The sequence below is a fragment of the Hemitrygon akajei genome, chromosome 31 (genome assembly GCF_048418815.1).
Source record: "Hemitrygon akajei chromosome 31, sHemAka1.3, whole genome shotgun sequence".
Lineage (NCBI taxonomy): Eukaryota > Metazoa > Chordata > Chondrichthyes > Myliobatiformes > Dasyatidae > Hemitrygon > Hemitrygon akajei.
In genome coordinates, this window is record NC_133154.1 from 23,063,345 (window position 1) to 23,081,383 (window position 18,039).

The 18,039-nt window shown below is 45.5% G+C and overlaps 1 protein-coding gene across 5 annotated transcripts in view; it reads right to left on the bottom strand.

Moving 5' to 3' along the window:
- Positions 1–10,551: 10,551 nt before the first annotated feature.
- Positions 10,552–18,039, bottom strand: part of LOC140719299 (leucine-rich repeat-containing protein 4B-like) — a 234,785-nt gene continuing 227,297 nt past the window's right edge. For 4 of the 5 annotated variants that reach the window (XR_012096888.1, XR_012096890.1, XR_012096887.1 and 1 more), the window contains exons 2-3: positions 11,331–17,291; positions 10,552–10,944 (exon numbers count right to left, since the gene is read on the bottom strand). Coding sequence is in view for 1 of the 5 variants with exons in the window: in XM_073033829.1 (XP_072889930.1) it covers positions 15,217–17,241 (2,025 nt within the window). In the remaining 4 variants the exon portion in view is untranslated. Of the gene's footprint in view, positions 17,292–18,039 lie in introns of all 5 variants that reach the window. The other variant, XM_073033829.1, reaches the window with a different exon arrangement.

Here is an 18,039-nt window from a genome sequence, read left to right on the forward strand (position 1 = left end):
GCTGTTCAAAGGTTAATTTGATTGCCAAAGTATGCATGTACGAGACAGCTCTGAGATTTGTCTTTCAATTTGGTCCTAGATTCTCCCACTGACGGAAACGTTCTATCCATTCCACTCTATCCAGGCCTGTCAACATCAGGTAGGTTTCAATGAGATCATCCCTCATTCCTCTAAACTTCAGTGAGTGCAGGTCCAGAGCCATTAATTGCTCCCTATGTGTTAACTCTTTCATTCCCGGGCTCATTCTTGTTAACCTCCTCTGGACCGTCTTCAGTGCCCGCACACCCTTTCTTAGATACGGGGTCCAAAATTGCTCACACTATTCCACATATTGTCTGACCAATGCCTTGTAGATCCTCATCAGTACATCCTCAACTCGTCCACTAGCCCTCCACACCCCTGCCGTCCACATACTTATCCAAACTTCTCTTAAATGTTGCAATAAAACTTGTCCCCACCACTTCCAGTGGCAGCTCGTTCCACACTCTCACCACCCTCTGAGTGAGGAAGCTCCCCCTCAGGTTCCCCTTAAATATTTCACCTTTCACCCTTAACCTATGATCTTTATTTCTAGTCTCACCCGACCTCAGTGGAAAAAGCCTGCTTGCATTTACCCTGTTGATACTCCTCATCATTTGGGATATCCTTATAAGGTCTCCAAGGAATAAAGGTGTAACTAGTGAATTACTGCACGGATTAGGTCTCAGCCTGCTTCCGTTCACTACTTCCATTAATGACGGAGGAAGGACGAGTATTAAAGGTTTTCAAACTCACTGATGATGTTAATGTGTATGGTTCGCTGGTGTAATGGTTAGGTACCCTAGACTCTAAATCCGGTGATCCAAGTTTAAATCTTGCTCTTTAGGGAGAAACAGTACCATGGCAGATAAAGTAATGCATTACAATGGCAGCAATCAGGAATAGTGAGAGAAATATAAGGTCTAAGGAGCAGAATCTTGGTTGGACATTAAGAGTAGTAAAGGGGTTAAAAAGTCATTGTTAGGTGATATCTACAGGCCACCAAATGATAACATTACAGAGGCATGGGCAAAAAACCAAGGAATCACTAAGAATGGAACCACATTTGTCATGGGGGACTTTAACTTGCACATAGATTGGGCAAGTCAAACTGGTCAAGTCAGTCTTGAGAGGAGGATTTCGTAGACAGCAACTGTGATAGCTTTAACAGCATGTTCGCGAATCTACCAGGGAAAATGCTATCTTACATCTGACCCTGTGCAATGAGTCAGTTAAAATTAACAAGCTGGTGGTTGGTGTCTCTTCTTGGAGAAAGTGATCACGGTATAACTGAATGTCTCATAGAATTGGAGGGTGAAATAGTTTGATCTAAGATTAATTGCCACGGATGGCTATTGAGGCCAAGTCATTGGGTATATTTGAAGGAGAAGTTGATAGGCTCTTGTTTAGTAAGTGTATCAAACGTTACGAAGAGGAGGAGAATGGTGTTGAAAGGGGTAATAAATCAGCCAAGGTAGAATGGCAGAGGAGACTCGGTGGGCTGAATGGCCTAAATCTGCTCTTATGTCTAATGGTCTATTGTACTACGCTTAAACAAGGGAGCCTACAATGGAGGAACTGGCTAGCATAAACTAAGAAGACAGGCTGTATGGTGGGACAATTGAGGAACAGTGGAAGGCTTTCAGACAGAAAGTCACACTGTTCAACAAAAGTATATTCCAGTTAAAAGCAAGGACAGTAAAGGTGGGGAGAGCCAGCTTTGGATGACTCAGGAAATGAAAGAACAAATCAAAATAAAAACCGATGCATAAAAAAATCTCACCAAGAGTACTGAGAAACTTAAAGACTGGGAAAACTTTAAAAAGCCACAAAGAACCACTAAGCAAGCAGTAAGGAAAGGGAAGAGATTCTGAAAGAAAACTAGCACAAAATACCAATACTTCCAGTATCTGTTATGAAAACTTTTATAATTTTTAAAGTAAAATATTTTGTAATTATATGAAGTGGAAAAGAATAGCTAAAATGAATGTAAGTCCTTTGGAAGATGAGAAGGGAGAATTAGTATTGGGTAATGTGGAAATGGCTGAAGCCTTGAAGGACTATTTTGTCAGTCATCACATTAGAGGTCACATCTAACACGCTAAAGAGAGAAGTTATGGATGCAATGAGAGGTAAGGACCTCGATACAATCACTGTCACTAAAGAGGTACCGATGAGCAAACTTGTGAGCCTAAAGATAGACTAGTCCCCTGGTCCTGATGGGATGCACCCCAGGGTGCTGACAGAAATGGCGGAAGTTTTTGAAGATGCGTTTGTGATAGTTAACCAAAATTCGTTGGACTCTGAGCAGGTTCTGGTGGATTGGAAGACAGGGAATGTCATGCCACTGTTTAAAAAAAAAGGATGTAGGCAAAATGAGTATAACTATAGGCCAGTTAACTTAACATCCGTAGTCAGGAAAATGCTTGAAGCTATAACTAAAGAAGAAATAATGAGAGATCTGGTTAGAAATGGTTCCATCAGGCAGACACAGCGCAGATTCATGAAGTTTGGGTTCCGTTTGACAAACTTACTGGAGGATATAATGAGTGCAGTGGATAGAGGGGAACAGGTGGATGTTGAATAGTTGGAATTCCAGAAGGTATTTGGTAAGGTGTTGCATAGAATACTTTTCCATAGGATAAAGATACCTGGAGTTGGGGGTAATGTATTAGCATGATTGACATGCCACTCAGGGACTTGGGATAATATTATTATTATTAATATTTCTTTTTTATCACTGTACGTGCTATCTTAATCATATGTGCTGTGTGTGACTGACTGTATGTATTGTGTTTTGCACTTTGACCTCAGAGGAACGCTGTTTTGTTGAGCTGTTACATGTGGATGACAAGTTTAATGGCAATTAAACTTGAACTTGAAGTCAGAGAGTTGGGATAAATAATAAGTCTGAATCTAATTCTATATTTAAAACAGAGGTCGATAGGTTCTTGATTAGGCAGGGATTTAAAGGTTACGGGGAGAATGAGGACTTAGCCTGAAATGTTGACTGCACATTCCTTTTCTATAGATGCTGCCTGACCTGCTGAGTTCCTCCAGCATTTTGTATGTATTAATCTTTCCCATAGATGCAAATCAACCTGCTGAGTTCTTCCAGAAGAGTCTTCGTTGCTCCAGTCATCGAAGAGACATCTTCGGTCTCTTGATGGTTTGTACTTCTTTTTACCCCAACCCTCTTGCAATAAAGACTATCCTTTCATTAAGCTTTCAAAATGTACTTTGTACTTATCCAGCAGATATAGTGATTTATCTATTTGAACTATTTCTTCTTTTATTCGGAAAATAATTTCTGGTCTACCTTTCGTAGGTCCAAGGAAGCACACCCCCGTTTTGAACTTCATCTGCCAATCCGTCAATGTCTCTTTTCAGCTTTCTGTTTCCCACCTATTGTCTGCTCTCTGTTGCTTCAGTAACTTCAGAATCTTTAGTAAATCACAGGTCAAGCCTATCAACGCAGACACAAGTATTGCTGGAATTCCAAAGCAACACACACACACACACACACACACACACACACACAATGCTGGAGGAACTCAACAGGTCAGGCAACATTGCTGGAGGAGAATAAGCAATCAACATTTTGGGCCGATACCCTTCATCAGAACTGGAAAGGGAGGGGGAGTGGGGGGTTGGGGTTGCAGAAGCCAGAGTAAGAAGGTGGGGGGGGGGGGGGTAGTACAAGCTGGAAGATGTTAGGTTAATATGAGTACAAAATCTATAACAAACGAAAGAGGTTCTGCAGATGCTGGAGTTCCAGAGGAACACACACAAAAAGCTGGAGGAACTTGGCAGGACAGGCAACATCTATGGAAAGGAATAAAGAGTCAACTACCTTCCCCCTCACCTGGCTTCACCTATCACCATCAGGATTAAACTCCTTCCCCTCCAACCACCTTCGTATTCTTGCTTCTTCCCCCTTTCTTTCTAGTCCTGATGAAAGGTCTTGGTGGAAACATCAACTCTTATACCTTTCCATAGATGCTAGAGTATTTTTTTTGTCAGTTAATACCTAATGAACTCTCTCTACATCAATGTCAGCAAGATGCCTCACATTCCAAGAATTATTTTTACTAATATGAAGCGGAACAGATGTTATTAGGAAATACTGTCCAAGAGATCCTGCTGATGCCGCAGATCCGGAGCAAAACACACAAAATGTTGTGGAGAAACTCGGTAAGTCAGACAGCACCTATGGAGAGGAATAAAAAGTTGACGTATAAGCTTGGACTGAAATGATGAAGGAGTGTAATCTCGGACTGAGATAATGAAGGGTCTCAGCCTAAAAAGTTGACTCTTTGTTTCTCCCCATAAATGCTGCCCGACCTGTTGAATTCCTCCAGTATTTTGTATGTGTTCCTCTACTATCTAAGAATGTTCTAGTTATCTACTTAACATTTAAACTAGAATAATTTTCCCTTTGCAAATTAAAGCTGATGAACTGAACTGTGATGAATTTAAAGGTTCTCCCATGGTCCACTCTCCTCTCTTATCAGATTCCTTCTTCAGCCTTTTACTTCTTCCACCTATCTCGACCCAGTTTCTTACTTCATCCCCCCCCCCCACCCACACCCACCCCACCCCACATTCCTCCTCACTTGATCTCTTCTATCACTTGGCATCTTGTACTCCTCTTCCTGCCCTCCCCCCCCACTCCATTTTCCTATTCTATCTTCTTCCTCCCTCCATTCCAATCCTGATGAAGGGTCATGGCCCAAAACATCAACTGCGTATTCCTTTCTATAGATGCTGCCTAACCTGCTGAGTTCCACCAGCATTTGTGTGTGTGTTACTCAGGATTTCCAGAATCTCTTGTGTTTTTGATGAATTGAAGTGTTCTACCTTGTGTCGGTAGTGGACTCTTAACTTCTCAAAGCATGTGTTACACTAATACATCTTAAATTCCAACATAATCTCTCCTTCAGTAGCCACAGAGTGCTTCAGGGTGACTAAAGGCCTAGATAGATTGGATATGGAGAGGATTTTTCCTACAGTGGGTGAGGCTAGGACCTGAGGGCACAGTCTTAGAATAGAAGGACATCCCTTCAGAACAGAGATGAGAAGGATTTTCTTTAGCCAGCGGGTGGTGAATCTGTGGAATTCATTGCCACAGACGGCTGTGGAGGCCAGGTCACTGGGTGTATTTAAAGCGGATCCTTGATTAGCAAGGGTGCCAAAAGTTATGAGGAGAAAGTAGGAGAATGAGGTTGAGAGGGATAATAGATCAAGCGTGATGGAATGGTGGAGCAAGCTCCTTGGGCTGAATGACCTAATTCTGCTCCTATGTCCCTTGGTCTTATGAAAGGGACATGAGTGACAAGATACAGATCAAAGCCTTTTCTTATAATAGTTCTACAGATTTCCTCTCTAATGTGTGCTGTGGGTAAAGAAATCTGATTGATGAAACCTTAAGATTTCCAGATGGTATTTGATGATATCGTGGAAAATGCTGTAGGAAGTAACATGTTGGCATGGACTGAGGATCGACTAGATATAGGGAAAAATTAGGTACATGTTGAATGGTATTCTTTTGTTTGCAGAATGTAACAAGTGGTGTGCCAAAGATCGGGCCTCAACGATTTACAATTTAGATAAATGACTTAGTTACAAGAGTCATATGATTAGTAAAAGGCCCATCGGCCCATCTTGTCCATGCTGAATATGATCCAAAATTGGATAAAGGCACTAAAAATTAGTGGCAGAAAGTTATGCCCATTTGTATTGGCTATTTCCACCCTGGCTGTCAATCTGTGCATCTTATCTTCTACACCTCCATCAAGTCACTCTTATCCTCCTTAGCTCCAATGACAAAAGCCATAGTTCACTCAAACCATATAACAACTACAGCACGGAAACAGGCCATCTCAGCCCTTCTAGTCCGTGCCGAATGCTTACTCTCACCTAGTCCCACTGACCCGCACTCAGCCCATAACCCTCCATTCCTTTCCTGTCCATATACCTATCCAATTTTACTTTAAATGACAATATCGAACCTGCCTCTACCACTTCTACTGGAAGCTCGTTCCGCACAGCTACCACTCTCTGAGTAAAGAAGTTCCCCCTCGTGTTATCCCTAAACTTTTGCCCCCTAACTCTCAACTCATGTCCTCTTGTATGATTCTCCCCTACTCTCAATGGAAAAAGCCTATCCATGTCAACTCTATCTATTCCCCTCATAATTTTAAATACCTCTATCAAGTCCCCCCTCAACCTTCTATGCTCCATAGAATAAAGACCTAACTTGTTCAACCTTTCTCTGTAACTTAGGTGCTGAAATCTAGGTAACATTCTAGTAAATCTTCTCTGTACTCCCTCTAGTTTGTTGACATCTTTCCTATAATTCGGTGACCAGAACTGTACACAATACTTCAAATTCGGCCTTATCAATGCCTTGTACAATTTTAACATTACATCCCAACTCCTATACTCACTGCTCTGATTTATAAATGCCAGCATACCAAAAGCTTTCTTCACCACCCTATCCACATGAGATTCCGCCTTCAGGGAACTATGCACCATTATTCCTAGATCACTCTGTTCTACTGCATTCCTCAATGCCCTATCATTTACCATGTATGTCCTATTTTGATTAGTCCTACCAAAATGTAGCACTTCACACCTATCAGCATTAAACTCCATCTGCCATCTTTCAGCCCACTCTTCTAACTGGCCTAAATCTCTCCGCAAGCTTTGAAAACCTACTTCATTATCCACAACACCACCTACCTTAGTATCATCTGCATACTTACTAATCCAATTTACCACCCCATCATCCAGATCATTAATGTATATGACAAACAACATTGGACCCGGTACAGATCCCTGAGGCACACCACAAGTCATTGGCCTCCAAACTGACAAACAGTTATCCCTCTGGCATCTCCCATCCAGCCACTGTTGAATTCATTTTACTACTTCAATATTAATACCTTATGATTGAATCTTCCTAACTAACCTTCCATGCGGAACCTTGTCAAAGGCCTTATCGAAGTCCATATAGACAACATCCACTGCTTACCCTTGTCAACTTTCCTCGTAACCTCTTCAAAAAATTCAATAAAATTTGTCAAACATGACCTTCCACGCACAAATCCATGTTGACTGTTCCTAATCAGACCCTGTCTGTCCAGATAATCATATATACCATCTCCAAGAATACTTTCCATTAATTTACCCACCAGTGACGTCAAACTGACAGGCCTATAAAGGCTAGGTTTACTCTTAGAACCCTTTCTAAACAATGGAACCACATGAGCAATACGCCAATCCTCCGGCACCATCCTCATTTCTAATGACATTTGAAATATTTCTGTCAGAGCCCCTGCTATTTCTACACTAACCTCCCTCAAGGTCCTAGGGAATATCCTGTCAGGACCCAGAGATTTATCCATTTTTATATTCCTTATAAACTTTTATAAACCTATCCTTATTAGGCATGCTTTCTAATCCAGGCAGCATCCCGGTAAACCTCCCCTGCCAATGCTCTAAAGCTGCCATATCCTTCTATAATGAGGCAACCAGAATTGAACACATTACTCCAAGTGTGGTTTAATCAGGATTTTATAGAGCTGCAACACTGCCTCATGGCTCTTGAACTCACTCCTCCGATACACCACACACCTTCTTAAGCAACTTGTGCAGCCACTTTGAGGGAACTAGGGACATGGACAAGATCCCTCTGTTCCTCCACACTGCTCAGAAACCTGCCATTAATCCTGCCTTCAAGTTTAGCCTACCACAGTGAATCACTTCTTACTTTTCCAGATTGGACTCCACCTGCTACTTCTCAACCCAACTCAGTATCCTATCGTGCCCTGTTGTAACCTATAACCTTCTACACTGTCCACAACACCACCATCTATGGTGTTGGCACATTTACCTTAATCAGTCAGGGCATTAAGTACAAGAGAAGGGATGCCATCCTACAATTGTAAAGATACTGGTGAAACTGCAGTTGAGGGAGAATTATGTTCTAGTCACCCCACTATAGGAAGGATATCATTAAGCTGGAAAATGTGTAAAAAATATTGAGAGCATAAGACATAGGAGCAAAATTAGGGCATTTGGCTGATTTATTTTCTCACTCTCAACCTAATTTTCCTGCCTTCTCCCCAAAACCTTTGACACCTTTACAAATCAAGAACCTGTCAACCTTTGCTTTAAATATACCCAATGCCACTGAATTCCATATATTCACCACTCTCTTGCTAAAGAAATTCCTCCTCATCTCTGTGCTAAAGGGGTGTCCTTCTATTCTGAGGTTGTGCCCTCTGGTGCTCGACCCACTTTTGGAAACATTTTCTCTCTCTCCTCATCCATTCTATCTGGACCTTTCAATATTCAAAAGGTTTCACTGAGATCCCTCCTCGTTCTTCTAAACTCCAGCAAGTACAGACACAGAGCCATCAAACGCTCTTCCTATGTTAACCACTTCATTCCCAAGATCATTGTCCTGACCCTCCTCTGGACCCTCTCCAATGCCAGCTCATCTTTTTATAGATAAGAGGCCCAAACCTGCTCACAATACTCCAAGTGCAGTCTGACCAATACCTTCTAAAGCCTCAGCATTGCATTCTTGTTTTTATATTCCAGTCCTCTGGAATTGAATACTAATGTTGATTTGCTTCCTTAGACCAACTCAACTTGAATTAACAAGAGTATTACCAGTACAGGAGGGCTTGAGTTATGAGGAGAGATTGGATAGGTTGGGACTTTTTTACCCCCTAGAGCATAGGAGGTTGAAGGGTATATAAAATCATGAGAGGGTAGATGAGATAAATGCTCGCAGACTTTTTCCCTATGGTAGGAGAGTCTAAAGAGCATAGATTTAGGGTAAGAGAAGAAACACCTCAGGAGTATGACAGGGTAGCTTTTTCATTCAGTGGGTGGTGGGGAAATGAAACAAACTGCCAGAGGAAATAGTAGAGGTGGGTATAATGGTAACCCTATTGACAAGTACATGGATAAGAAATGTTTATCAGGATATAGGCCAAGTACAGGCAAATGGGACTAACTTTGTCGGCATTAACAAGTTGGGTTGAAGGGCTTGTTCCTGTGCTGTATAACTTTCTGAATCTAATGGTATTATTTGTTGCTGGGATGACTGAATTAAAGGCATTGATGAGCCTGGCAAAACACAAAATACCTGTGGAACTCAGCAAAATCTATGGAGGAGAATAAATAGTTGAAGTTTTGGGCCGAGACACTTCATCAGGACTGGAAAGGAAGAGGGCAGAAGCCAGAGTAAGAAGGTAAGAGGAGGGGAAGGCTTACAAGCTGACAGGTGAGGGAGAAGGTGGGTGGATGGAAGGGTGAAGTAAGAAGCTGGGAGGAGATAGGTGAGACCAGGTGCCAGTATGCACTCCTTCCCCTCTCCCCACCTTATTCTGGCTTCTTCCCCTTCCTTTCCAGTCCTGATGACGGTCGCAGCCTGAAACATCCACTGTTTATTCCTTTCCGTAGATGCTGCCTGATCTATTGAGTTCTGTCAGCATTTTGTGGGTGTTGCTCAACACTTTCAGCATATGTAGGATCTTTTGTTATTGATGAGACTATACCTCGAGTACTCTGTCCATTCTTCAGCTGCTTATTTCAGAACATTGATGTGTTGGAAGCAGTTCTGAAGAGATTTTGTAAGACTATCACTTTGAGTATGTGCCCTGTCTTATAAAGTTGGAAAGACTAAACTTGTAACTTAGAATTTAGAAGAATGAGAGGGAACTTGATTGAAACAGCTGAGGCCAGATGGAGTCTTGAAAGGGTGGGTGTTGAATGTTTCTTCTTGCTACAGAGTGTAGACTAAGAGCTCATGTTTAATAATAAGAGGCTGCCCATTTAAGAGAGAGTTGAGACCCAGCCACTAACCACAGACACCACACTCTTGCCTACACTGCAGCAGAGTAGGTGCACCCCGGATCCACCTCTACAGTCACCTGACAAACCACCAGTAGGCAAACCCTCAGGAGAACATCATATTCGACTGGAATGATCATACAACTACTGTGTTGAAATAAAGAATTTTTTCCTGAAGGGTTGAGTCCCAGAAGGTCACTTTTTTAAGACTTGAAATATCTGAAGGGCAGAGGTAGATTATATACTTGACTACTAGGACTGGGTGGGGGGTAAGATTGCTTCAAAAGGCAATGTCTTTAAATGGCAGCATCCATCATAAGGACTCCCATCACCCAGGAAACGTTCTCTTCTCATTGCTACCATCAATGAGGAGGTACACACGCTCAACATTTTAGGAACAGCTTCCTCTGCCATTAGATTTCTGAATGGAGCATGAAAATCACATCATTTATTCTCTCTTTTGGCACTATTTATTACACACATACATACATACACCCTAAAACATTGAGTAGGCATTTTCAAGCTCCTGTACCTCCTTTCTGGTAGCAATAATGTGAAGGGGGCTTGTCCTGGGTGATGGGAGCCTTTAATGATTGCCTTTTGAAGGCATCGCATTTTGAAGCAATCTTCCCCCACCCAACCTTGATACTATACACACCTACGTACTGTATATATTTTTTTATTGTAGTTTATAATGATTTTTTAAAGTAACGATGCCACAAAACAACAAATTTCACAGCATATTCATGGTGATATTAAGCCTGAGTTTGATTCTGAGGTAGACTGGGATGCAGAATGGGAGTTACTGGCAGATCAGCGCTGATCTTAGTTAATAGTGGCCTACTTCTACTCCCAATCAACACTCTTAAATCTTGGGGTGACAACAGCCGCGATCCACTCCAAAGGGTCAACACCTTGGTCGATGTTCTCATTAGTATTCATAGCATTCTCAGCAGCTCCTGTATTAACCCAGAGTGGCAACTTGTTTTGCATATTGGTAGTCTGTGTGTAGTTTTTCATCGATTCGATTGTATTTCATCGTTCTACTGTGAATGCCTGCAAGATAATGAATCCCAGGGTAGTAGATGGCGACATATAGGTACTTTGATAATAAATTTACTTTGAACTTTTGAGTTGAGCCAATGGAATGGTGGAAACTTCAGTCTTGCTAATTCCTCCACTTTGTACACTTTCATTCGAATCTCTTTAATTTCTGCATTGTGATCTTGTTTATCTGGCACTTCACCCTTGTCCTTCATGGTAAAGATCAATCTACAAAACACTTGTAAAATGGAAATTGCCACAAGAGTGACAGATCATTAAACCGAGATGCTGTAAATTTATTTTACTATGCTTGTTGGGAGCAAGGGAGCCTGTAGAAAGTGACTAACAATCCTGTTATAAATTTTAGTAGCCTAATATGGTACTAAGGATTATCTCACCCGAAGAATTTCAGCAGACATTGTTTTCTGTAGTTTAGATAATCAGTGCAGGACTTTGGGCTTCATTTCATTCAAGCTTGCTTTTGGCAAATTTTTAACTTCCCTTGAACTGGCATCGGAATCCAAGATACAGGGAGGACTTCTTGGAAAATAACAAAAAAAAGATTTGGGTATTAAATTTAATTAAAAACCCTTTCAATTTGTAACATAACATTGTAAAAGTAACGGCTTGTGGACAACAGCAGCATGTCTCCACTGACAAACATTTTTTTCTTTTTTTTACTTAATTCAGAGAATACAGTTGTATGGTTCTGTACAAATTCCTCAAGTTTGACATCATGTATGACATTCAGTAGAAATGTAGAGAAAACGTGTTGTTAAAGGACATTATACACTTGACCTGTCACTCCCTTTGCTGGGAGCCTCTGTCTGTTTGGTTGGAGGGGTTAGGTGGTTTGGGCAAAAGCAAAAAAAACTACAAACTGGGCAGTCACCTTTTTGTTTGAAGTGGGGAACGACTTAACTAGGTTTCTTTAAACAGTTTGTGGCACAAGCTTTGAGATTCTGCAGTTTCTAGAACATAAAACATTTGCCAATAGTCCTTACAATTGCTTCATAATGCCCCGTCAGTGCAGCCATTGACCTGACATCTGCATTTGTCTACCCTGAAGACAGTACATATTTTCCTTAAAATAGTCAGAATTCCTTCAAGCTGTACCTCTGAGCTATAGTTGGAATTATTGCTAAAATGTAATAAAATAATTGGAAACATTAACTTTCTCATAATTTACATGTTGTTCTATGTGGTTCTCTGGTTTCTTTTTGTTACTCCTGGGTCTGTCTCCCACCATCAGATCTCCCACCTCAGCTACGAGAGTCGATGCTGCAGAACTGTTGCTCTAAAGAAAAATCGCAAGGGCTGGTGGAAAGGATTGGAGTTGGCACGCATTTCTTGCAGAGGGCCTTCACTTTGGACTCTTCCCCACACTTCTGACAGCCCTTCGTCCAGGTAACCTTTTGAGGCCAAGGAAACCTGAGTACATTTCAGAATTCTAATTTGCGAAGGAAGCTGACCTTTAGCAAGAGGAGACAGGCCAGAACTGGTGAAGTTTGTCAGAATACATTGCTGCAACCCACTACATTGCACAGAAAAATAATACCAGAAATGTTAAAATAACCACATTTCCTTTTTTATATATCAACCTCACAACAAGCTTTAAAAATACTGAAGAATCACAAAAAAAAAGCAACTCAAAAGTCCTTATATTCTTTGATGTTGCTAATATTGGGTTGAACTCATCTCAACTCTTCCCAAATAATAGTTGTATAGAAAAAGAAAATGATTTGCTGTGAATTACTTGGGCTCGATTCAACGCACAATCATCTTGCCTCCAAACAGAGGAGGAGGAAAGAGGGTTTGGAGAAATAAAAAGACAAATCAAGGTGATGATTGAACAGAAAGCTAACGCGTTCCCCAAGCTCCTACCCTGCTCAACTGGAAGGCAAGACTTAAAAGTCGGAGAGAGTGAGGGGGCAAAAGGATTTGAGGCCAGTAAGTAGGACCCTAGTACACTTGCTGCATCCATTACTAGAGGATTTATTTTGTGACTGGAAAGATGTTGTACCACGCATTGCAATCGGTGATCTAGATCAATTTTGACCTAGAATTGGGGCTATTGACAAAGAACAAGAAAGAGCCCGTTACACTAGACAAGTAAAAAAAAGTGCATTGACCCATTTTTTTTTCTCTTTACAATGAATTTAAAACGTGCTCCCCGCACCACCCATTTTTCCGAGAAGAACGTTTTCACAGAGCTGGTGTTTCATGAAGTTCTCCTGGCCCCACAGGAAGCATTCCCGTACGTTGCTTCAGTAAGTGTGTGTGTATGTGTGTGCGTGTGTGTGTGTGTGTGTGTGTGTGTGTGTGTGTGTGTGTGTGTGTGTGTGTGTGTGTGTGTGTGTGTGTGTGTGTATACGTGGAGTGGGGGTTGGTTTGATAGCTGAATCCCAAGGGTCAAAGTTGAGGTCTTACAGTTATCTGTAAAAATTGGAGTTGAATAATTGGTTTGAGATTTTTTATATCAGATTCCAGCATCCTACAGGCTGAATTGCAACACATCTTGAAGGAGAAAAGATATGAAGGTTCCTGAAATCTTAGCGACAGGTCCTTCATTGGGGCATTTTTTTTCTTTGTTAAGAAACCTGTTGCAGCTACTCCAAGATTCCTAGGCCAATGTCTTTGAAGCACTGAAGAAGAAAACCTCCAGAATGTCCCAGGGCCTTTCTAGAATCATCATCTTATCTTGAAGATGTGGTCCATTCCTAGCTGCACAATGCAGAATTTCTGACACTGGTTCCACACCCAAGATGCAAGACCTCACATCCAGTGCTGTGCCCTCTAGACGGTCTCCTTGGCACTCTTGAAAGACTATAGATAGGGCCCTTTGTACTTGTCCCAGTGTGATATAACATAAGTGGAAATGATCAGAGTCCATCAAGACTAAAGGTATTAAGGGATCTTCAGATTCTCTTGGTATCAGTTGAACCTAGATGATTTTTTTGTTTTGGAAATTTTGGCTTTATAAACAAATATACCTTGTGTATTCACTGGCAATTCCAAATAGACTCAGGAAAATGGAAGTGTTGGAGAGAGCCAATGATTATGAGCCTAGAATGAACGGAATGAGGGGAATACAGTGAGGTGACGCTGTAGCTGGCTGCAGTATGGAATGTTGGGTCAGAAAACTGGGACTGGAAAGCACATCCAAATAGTTGCTGGTTGGGAATGCAATTATGACACTGAACGGTTGCTGGTTTGGTCATGAAAACAGGACTAATGGCAAAAGGCAATAGCTGTCAGCCTTGCCAAGAAGATATGACTTACAGGACACTGGAAACAGCAGCCTCTCCAGCCAGATGGGACGCTGCAGGACTGATTGGGAATGTAGAACTGATGAAACCACGCAAACGACTGCATATGTCACCAGGTAACTGGGGACCCAGTGGCTACAGTAAATGGATGTTGGTCTTACCAAGAATATGGGGCTGTAGTGACCACGCCGATGGCTTGGACTGGTGGCCCAGTCTTGGCAGAGGCAGTATCAGGCCAGTGGTGGGCAGTGGCTGGATGGGGTTTGCAAAGAGGCACTGAGACAAGAGTACATGCCCAACTCTTACCCAACCAAGGGGTGGGGTGGGGTGGAGAGGCGGGTGAGGAAATGGCAGGGTCTGCTTGTGCAAATTAAGTGAATGGGACTCAGGCTAACTGGCATCTCCTCTCTCTTTCTCTGGACCACAGTACACCATGGCCCAATAGCAGAGGCAGGTAGCAACTGAGAGAGGGTGGGCAGGTAGGGGGAGGTGGAATGAAAGAGAAGGTGTTCTTCCAGATACCAAGGGCAGAGGCAAGATGGCATCAGAGGTGTTCTCCTCAAAACCTTCTAACCAACCCAACTCTCAAGTAGCAACAAAGGTGGCCCCACCCCAACACCAAGGGCAGAGGGAGATGGTGGAAAAGATGTCCTTCTAAACACCTTCTACCAAACCTAACTGGCAGGTGGCAACAGAACTGTCCTCCACAACACCAAGGGCAGAGGCCAGGTGGTGACAGAGATACCCTCCCCAGCACCTTCTACCCAACCCAACTGATGGATGGCCACAGAGGTGTCCTCCGCAACACCAAAGGCAGAGGCAAGGTGGCCACAGGAGTATCCTTACCAATACCTTCCACCCAGCCCAACACGCAGGTGGCAACACAGCTGTCCCACCCCAACACCAAGGGCAGAGGGAGGTGGCTACCGGAGATGTCCTCCCCAATATACTCCAACCCAACCCCCACCCTCTTCCTCAAAAAAAAAGATGCTGGGGTGGTGGGGCGTTGTGCCGCTCAGATCTGCGTCTCTTGCACGTTCTCTTTGGAGGCGGACTTGAAGAGGAGCGGTTCGTGCACGGAGTTGTGGAGTGGGTTTTTGGTGCAGTTCAGCGCGGCCGCGTTGTTGCCGTAGTGCGCCTTGTAGGCGGCCGCGTAGTGGTTGAGGTGCTCGCGGTCGGCAGCGGGCAGCGCCAGGCAGCTGTCGGCGGGCGCCGAGCCCGCCAGCTCGTCCTCCACGTTGATGATCTCGACAGCGCGGGCCTGGCCCCGGTGCTTGTGGAGCTGGTGCTGCTTGCGCAGCTTGTAGAAGGCCACCAGCATGACGGCCGCGAGGAAGGTGATGGCCACGAAGCAGCCGATGATGATCTTGGTGGTCTTCATCACGTCGTCGAGGCCGGCCAGCATGCCGTCTCCCGCCTCGGTGGCCAGCGGCACGGTGAAGGCGCGCTCCGTGGACTGCGGGGCCAGCGACGTGGCGGAGGAGGAGGACGATGAGGAGGAGTAGGCGGCGGAGACCTCCCAGCCCCCGGAGGGGGTGGGCCCGGCCTGGTGCTCGGTGGAGCGGGGCTCGTCCACCACCTCCACCGTCTCCACCGTCACCGTGGTGAAGTAGCTGTAGCTGTTGGGGGAGCCGCCCGAGGAGGAGCCCGCAGCGCCGCCGCCGCCGCCGCCGCCGCTGCCCGCCGGGCCACCGCCGTCGGCCGCCGACACGTTGAGGGTGGCTGAGGCGGTGGCGTTCCCCGCCGAGTTACTGACCAGGCAGGTGTAGAGCCCGGTGTCCTGCACCGTCACGTTGGTGAAGTTGAGCGTACCGTCGTGCAGCACCGAGATGCGAACCCGGTACGAGCCGTGGGTCATCAGCGTGCCGTTGGGGGTCATCCAGTTGACGGACGTCATGGAGGTGGCGGCGCGGCACTTGAGCTCGGCCGCCATGCCCTCGGTCACGTTGAGGTCGGCGGGCGGCTCCACGATGACCGGCGCGTAGCAGGTGAAGTGGCTCTGGTCCAGCTCGCCCAGGTAGCGCGCCTTGAGGGCGGGCGGCGAGTGGCAGCGGGCGCAGCAGGTGGTGTTGCTGGGCACCGTCTCCTTGAGCCACCAGCTCAGCCAGAGCACGTCGCAGTTGCAGTGCCACGGGTTGTGGTTGAGGTGCACCCGCTCCAGGCGGTGCAGCGGCGTGAAGAGGTCGTGCGGCAGCGAAGTCAGGTTGTTGTGCGAGAGATTCAGCTCCTCCAGCGACTGCAGGTCGTCGAAGGCATTGCGCTCGATCAGCTGCACCTGGGCGTGCATCAGCCACAGCTTGCGGAGGCTGGTCAGCCCCTGGAAGGAGCCGGGCTGGATCACCTCCAGCCGGTTGCCCGACAGTTCCAGCTCTTCCAGCCGCAGGAGCGGCGTCAGGTTGGGGATCTCGGCCAGGTTGCACATGCCCAGGTTGAGGTAGCGCAGGTTGACCAGCCCCTCGAACGCCGCGTCCGAGATGTACTCCAGCTTCTTGAGCTCGCCCAGGTCCAGGCGGCGCAGCGACGGCACCCGGTTGAAGGCGTACGACGGGATGCTCTCGATGGGGTTGTTCCGCAGCCAGAGCTCCCGCAGCTTGGACAGGTACTCGAAGGCGCCGCTCGGCACCGTGGTCAGCCGGTTGTCGAAGAGCTCCAGCGTGTTGAGGCTCGTGAGGCCGTTGAAGGCGCCCACCTCCACGTGGCGGATCAGGTTCTTGCTGAGCTGCAGGATCTCCAGGTGCCGCAGCTGCTTGAAGGTGTCCGCCTTGATCACCTGGATGACGTTCTCCTGCAGGTTCAGGTAGCGGGTGTTGGTGGAGATGTCGCTCGGCACCTCCCGCAACTCGTAGCGGGTGCAGATCACCTTGCTGAACTGGTTGCTGCAGGAGCAGCCCTTGGGGCAGACGTGCGGCTGGGCCAGCCCCCCCAGTAGGGACAGGGTCCACAGGGTCACCAGCACCAGGCGGCTAACAGTCCTGCCGACGTTGAGTCTCATCCGCTGTGTTGGAAGTGCCTTCGCCATCATCATCATCATCACTCCCATTCATAATTCACTCAGGTTTCTCGACCAAAACATCCAGGTATCTCTGTGGGCTAGAGCAGAAAAAGATTAATGAGGACTGGGAGGCCAGAGGAGATAGCTTACCCCTTACCTCTCCGGCTCTGGGCTTTTGCCCTGTGTTCCGAAGGATAAGGGGGGGATCTTATTGAAACCTATCAAGTATTGTTGGGCATCGGTCAGTCTCGAGAGACCATGGATTTGCGCCTTGGAAGGTTTCCAGGGTATCCACTAGGCCACGCGCCAACACAAATATTGAAAGGAGTAGATATAGTGGACATGGAAAGGCTGTTTCCTATAGTGGGGCAGTCTAGGACCAGGGCAGGGTTGTACGGGAGTCCGGCAGTTGCCCAAGCTGCAGGCCTTCCCCTCTCCACGCCACCGATGTTGTCCAAGGGAAGGGCACTAGGACCCGTGCAGCTTGGCATCGGTGTCGTCGCAGAGCAACGTGTTGTTAAGTGCCTTGCTCAAGGACATACACGCAGCCTCAGCTGAGGCTCGAACCAATGACCTTCAGATCACTAGACCGATGCCTTATCCACTGGGCCACGCACCAACACAAATATTGAGAGGACTCGATATAATGGACATGGAAAGGCTGTTTCCTATAGTGGGGCAGTCTAGGACCAGAGGGCACAGCCTTAGAATACTCGGATGTCCCTTTAGAACAGAGATGAGGAATGTCTTTAGAAAGAGGGTGGTGTATCTGTGGAATTCATTGCCATGGATGGCTGTGGAGGTCAAGTCATTAGGTATACTTGAAGCCGAGCTTGACAGGCTCTT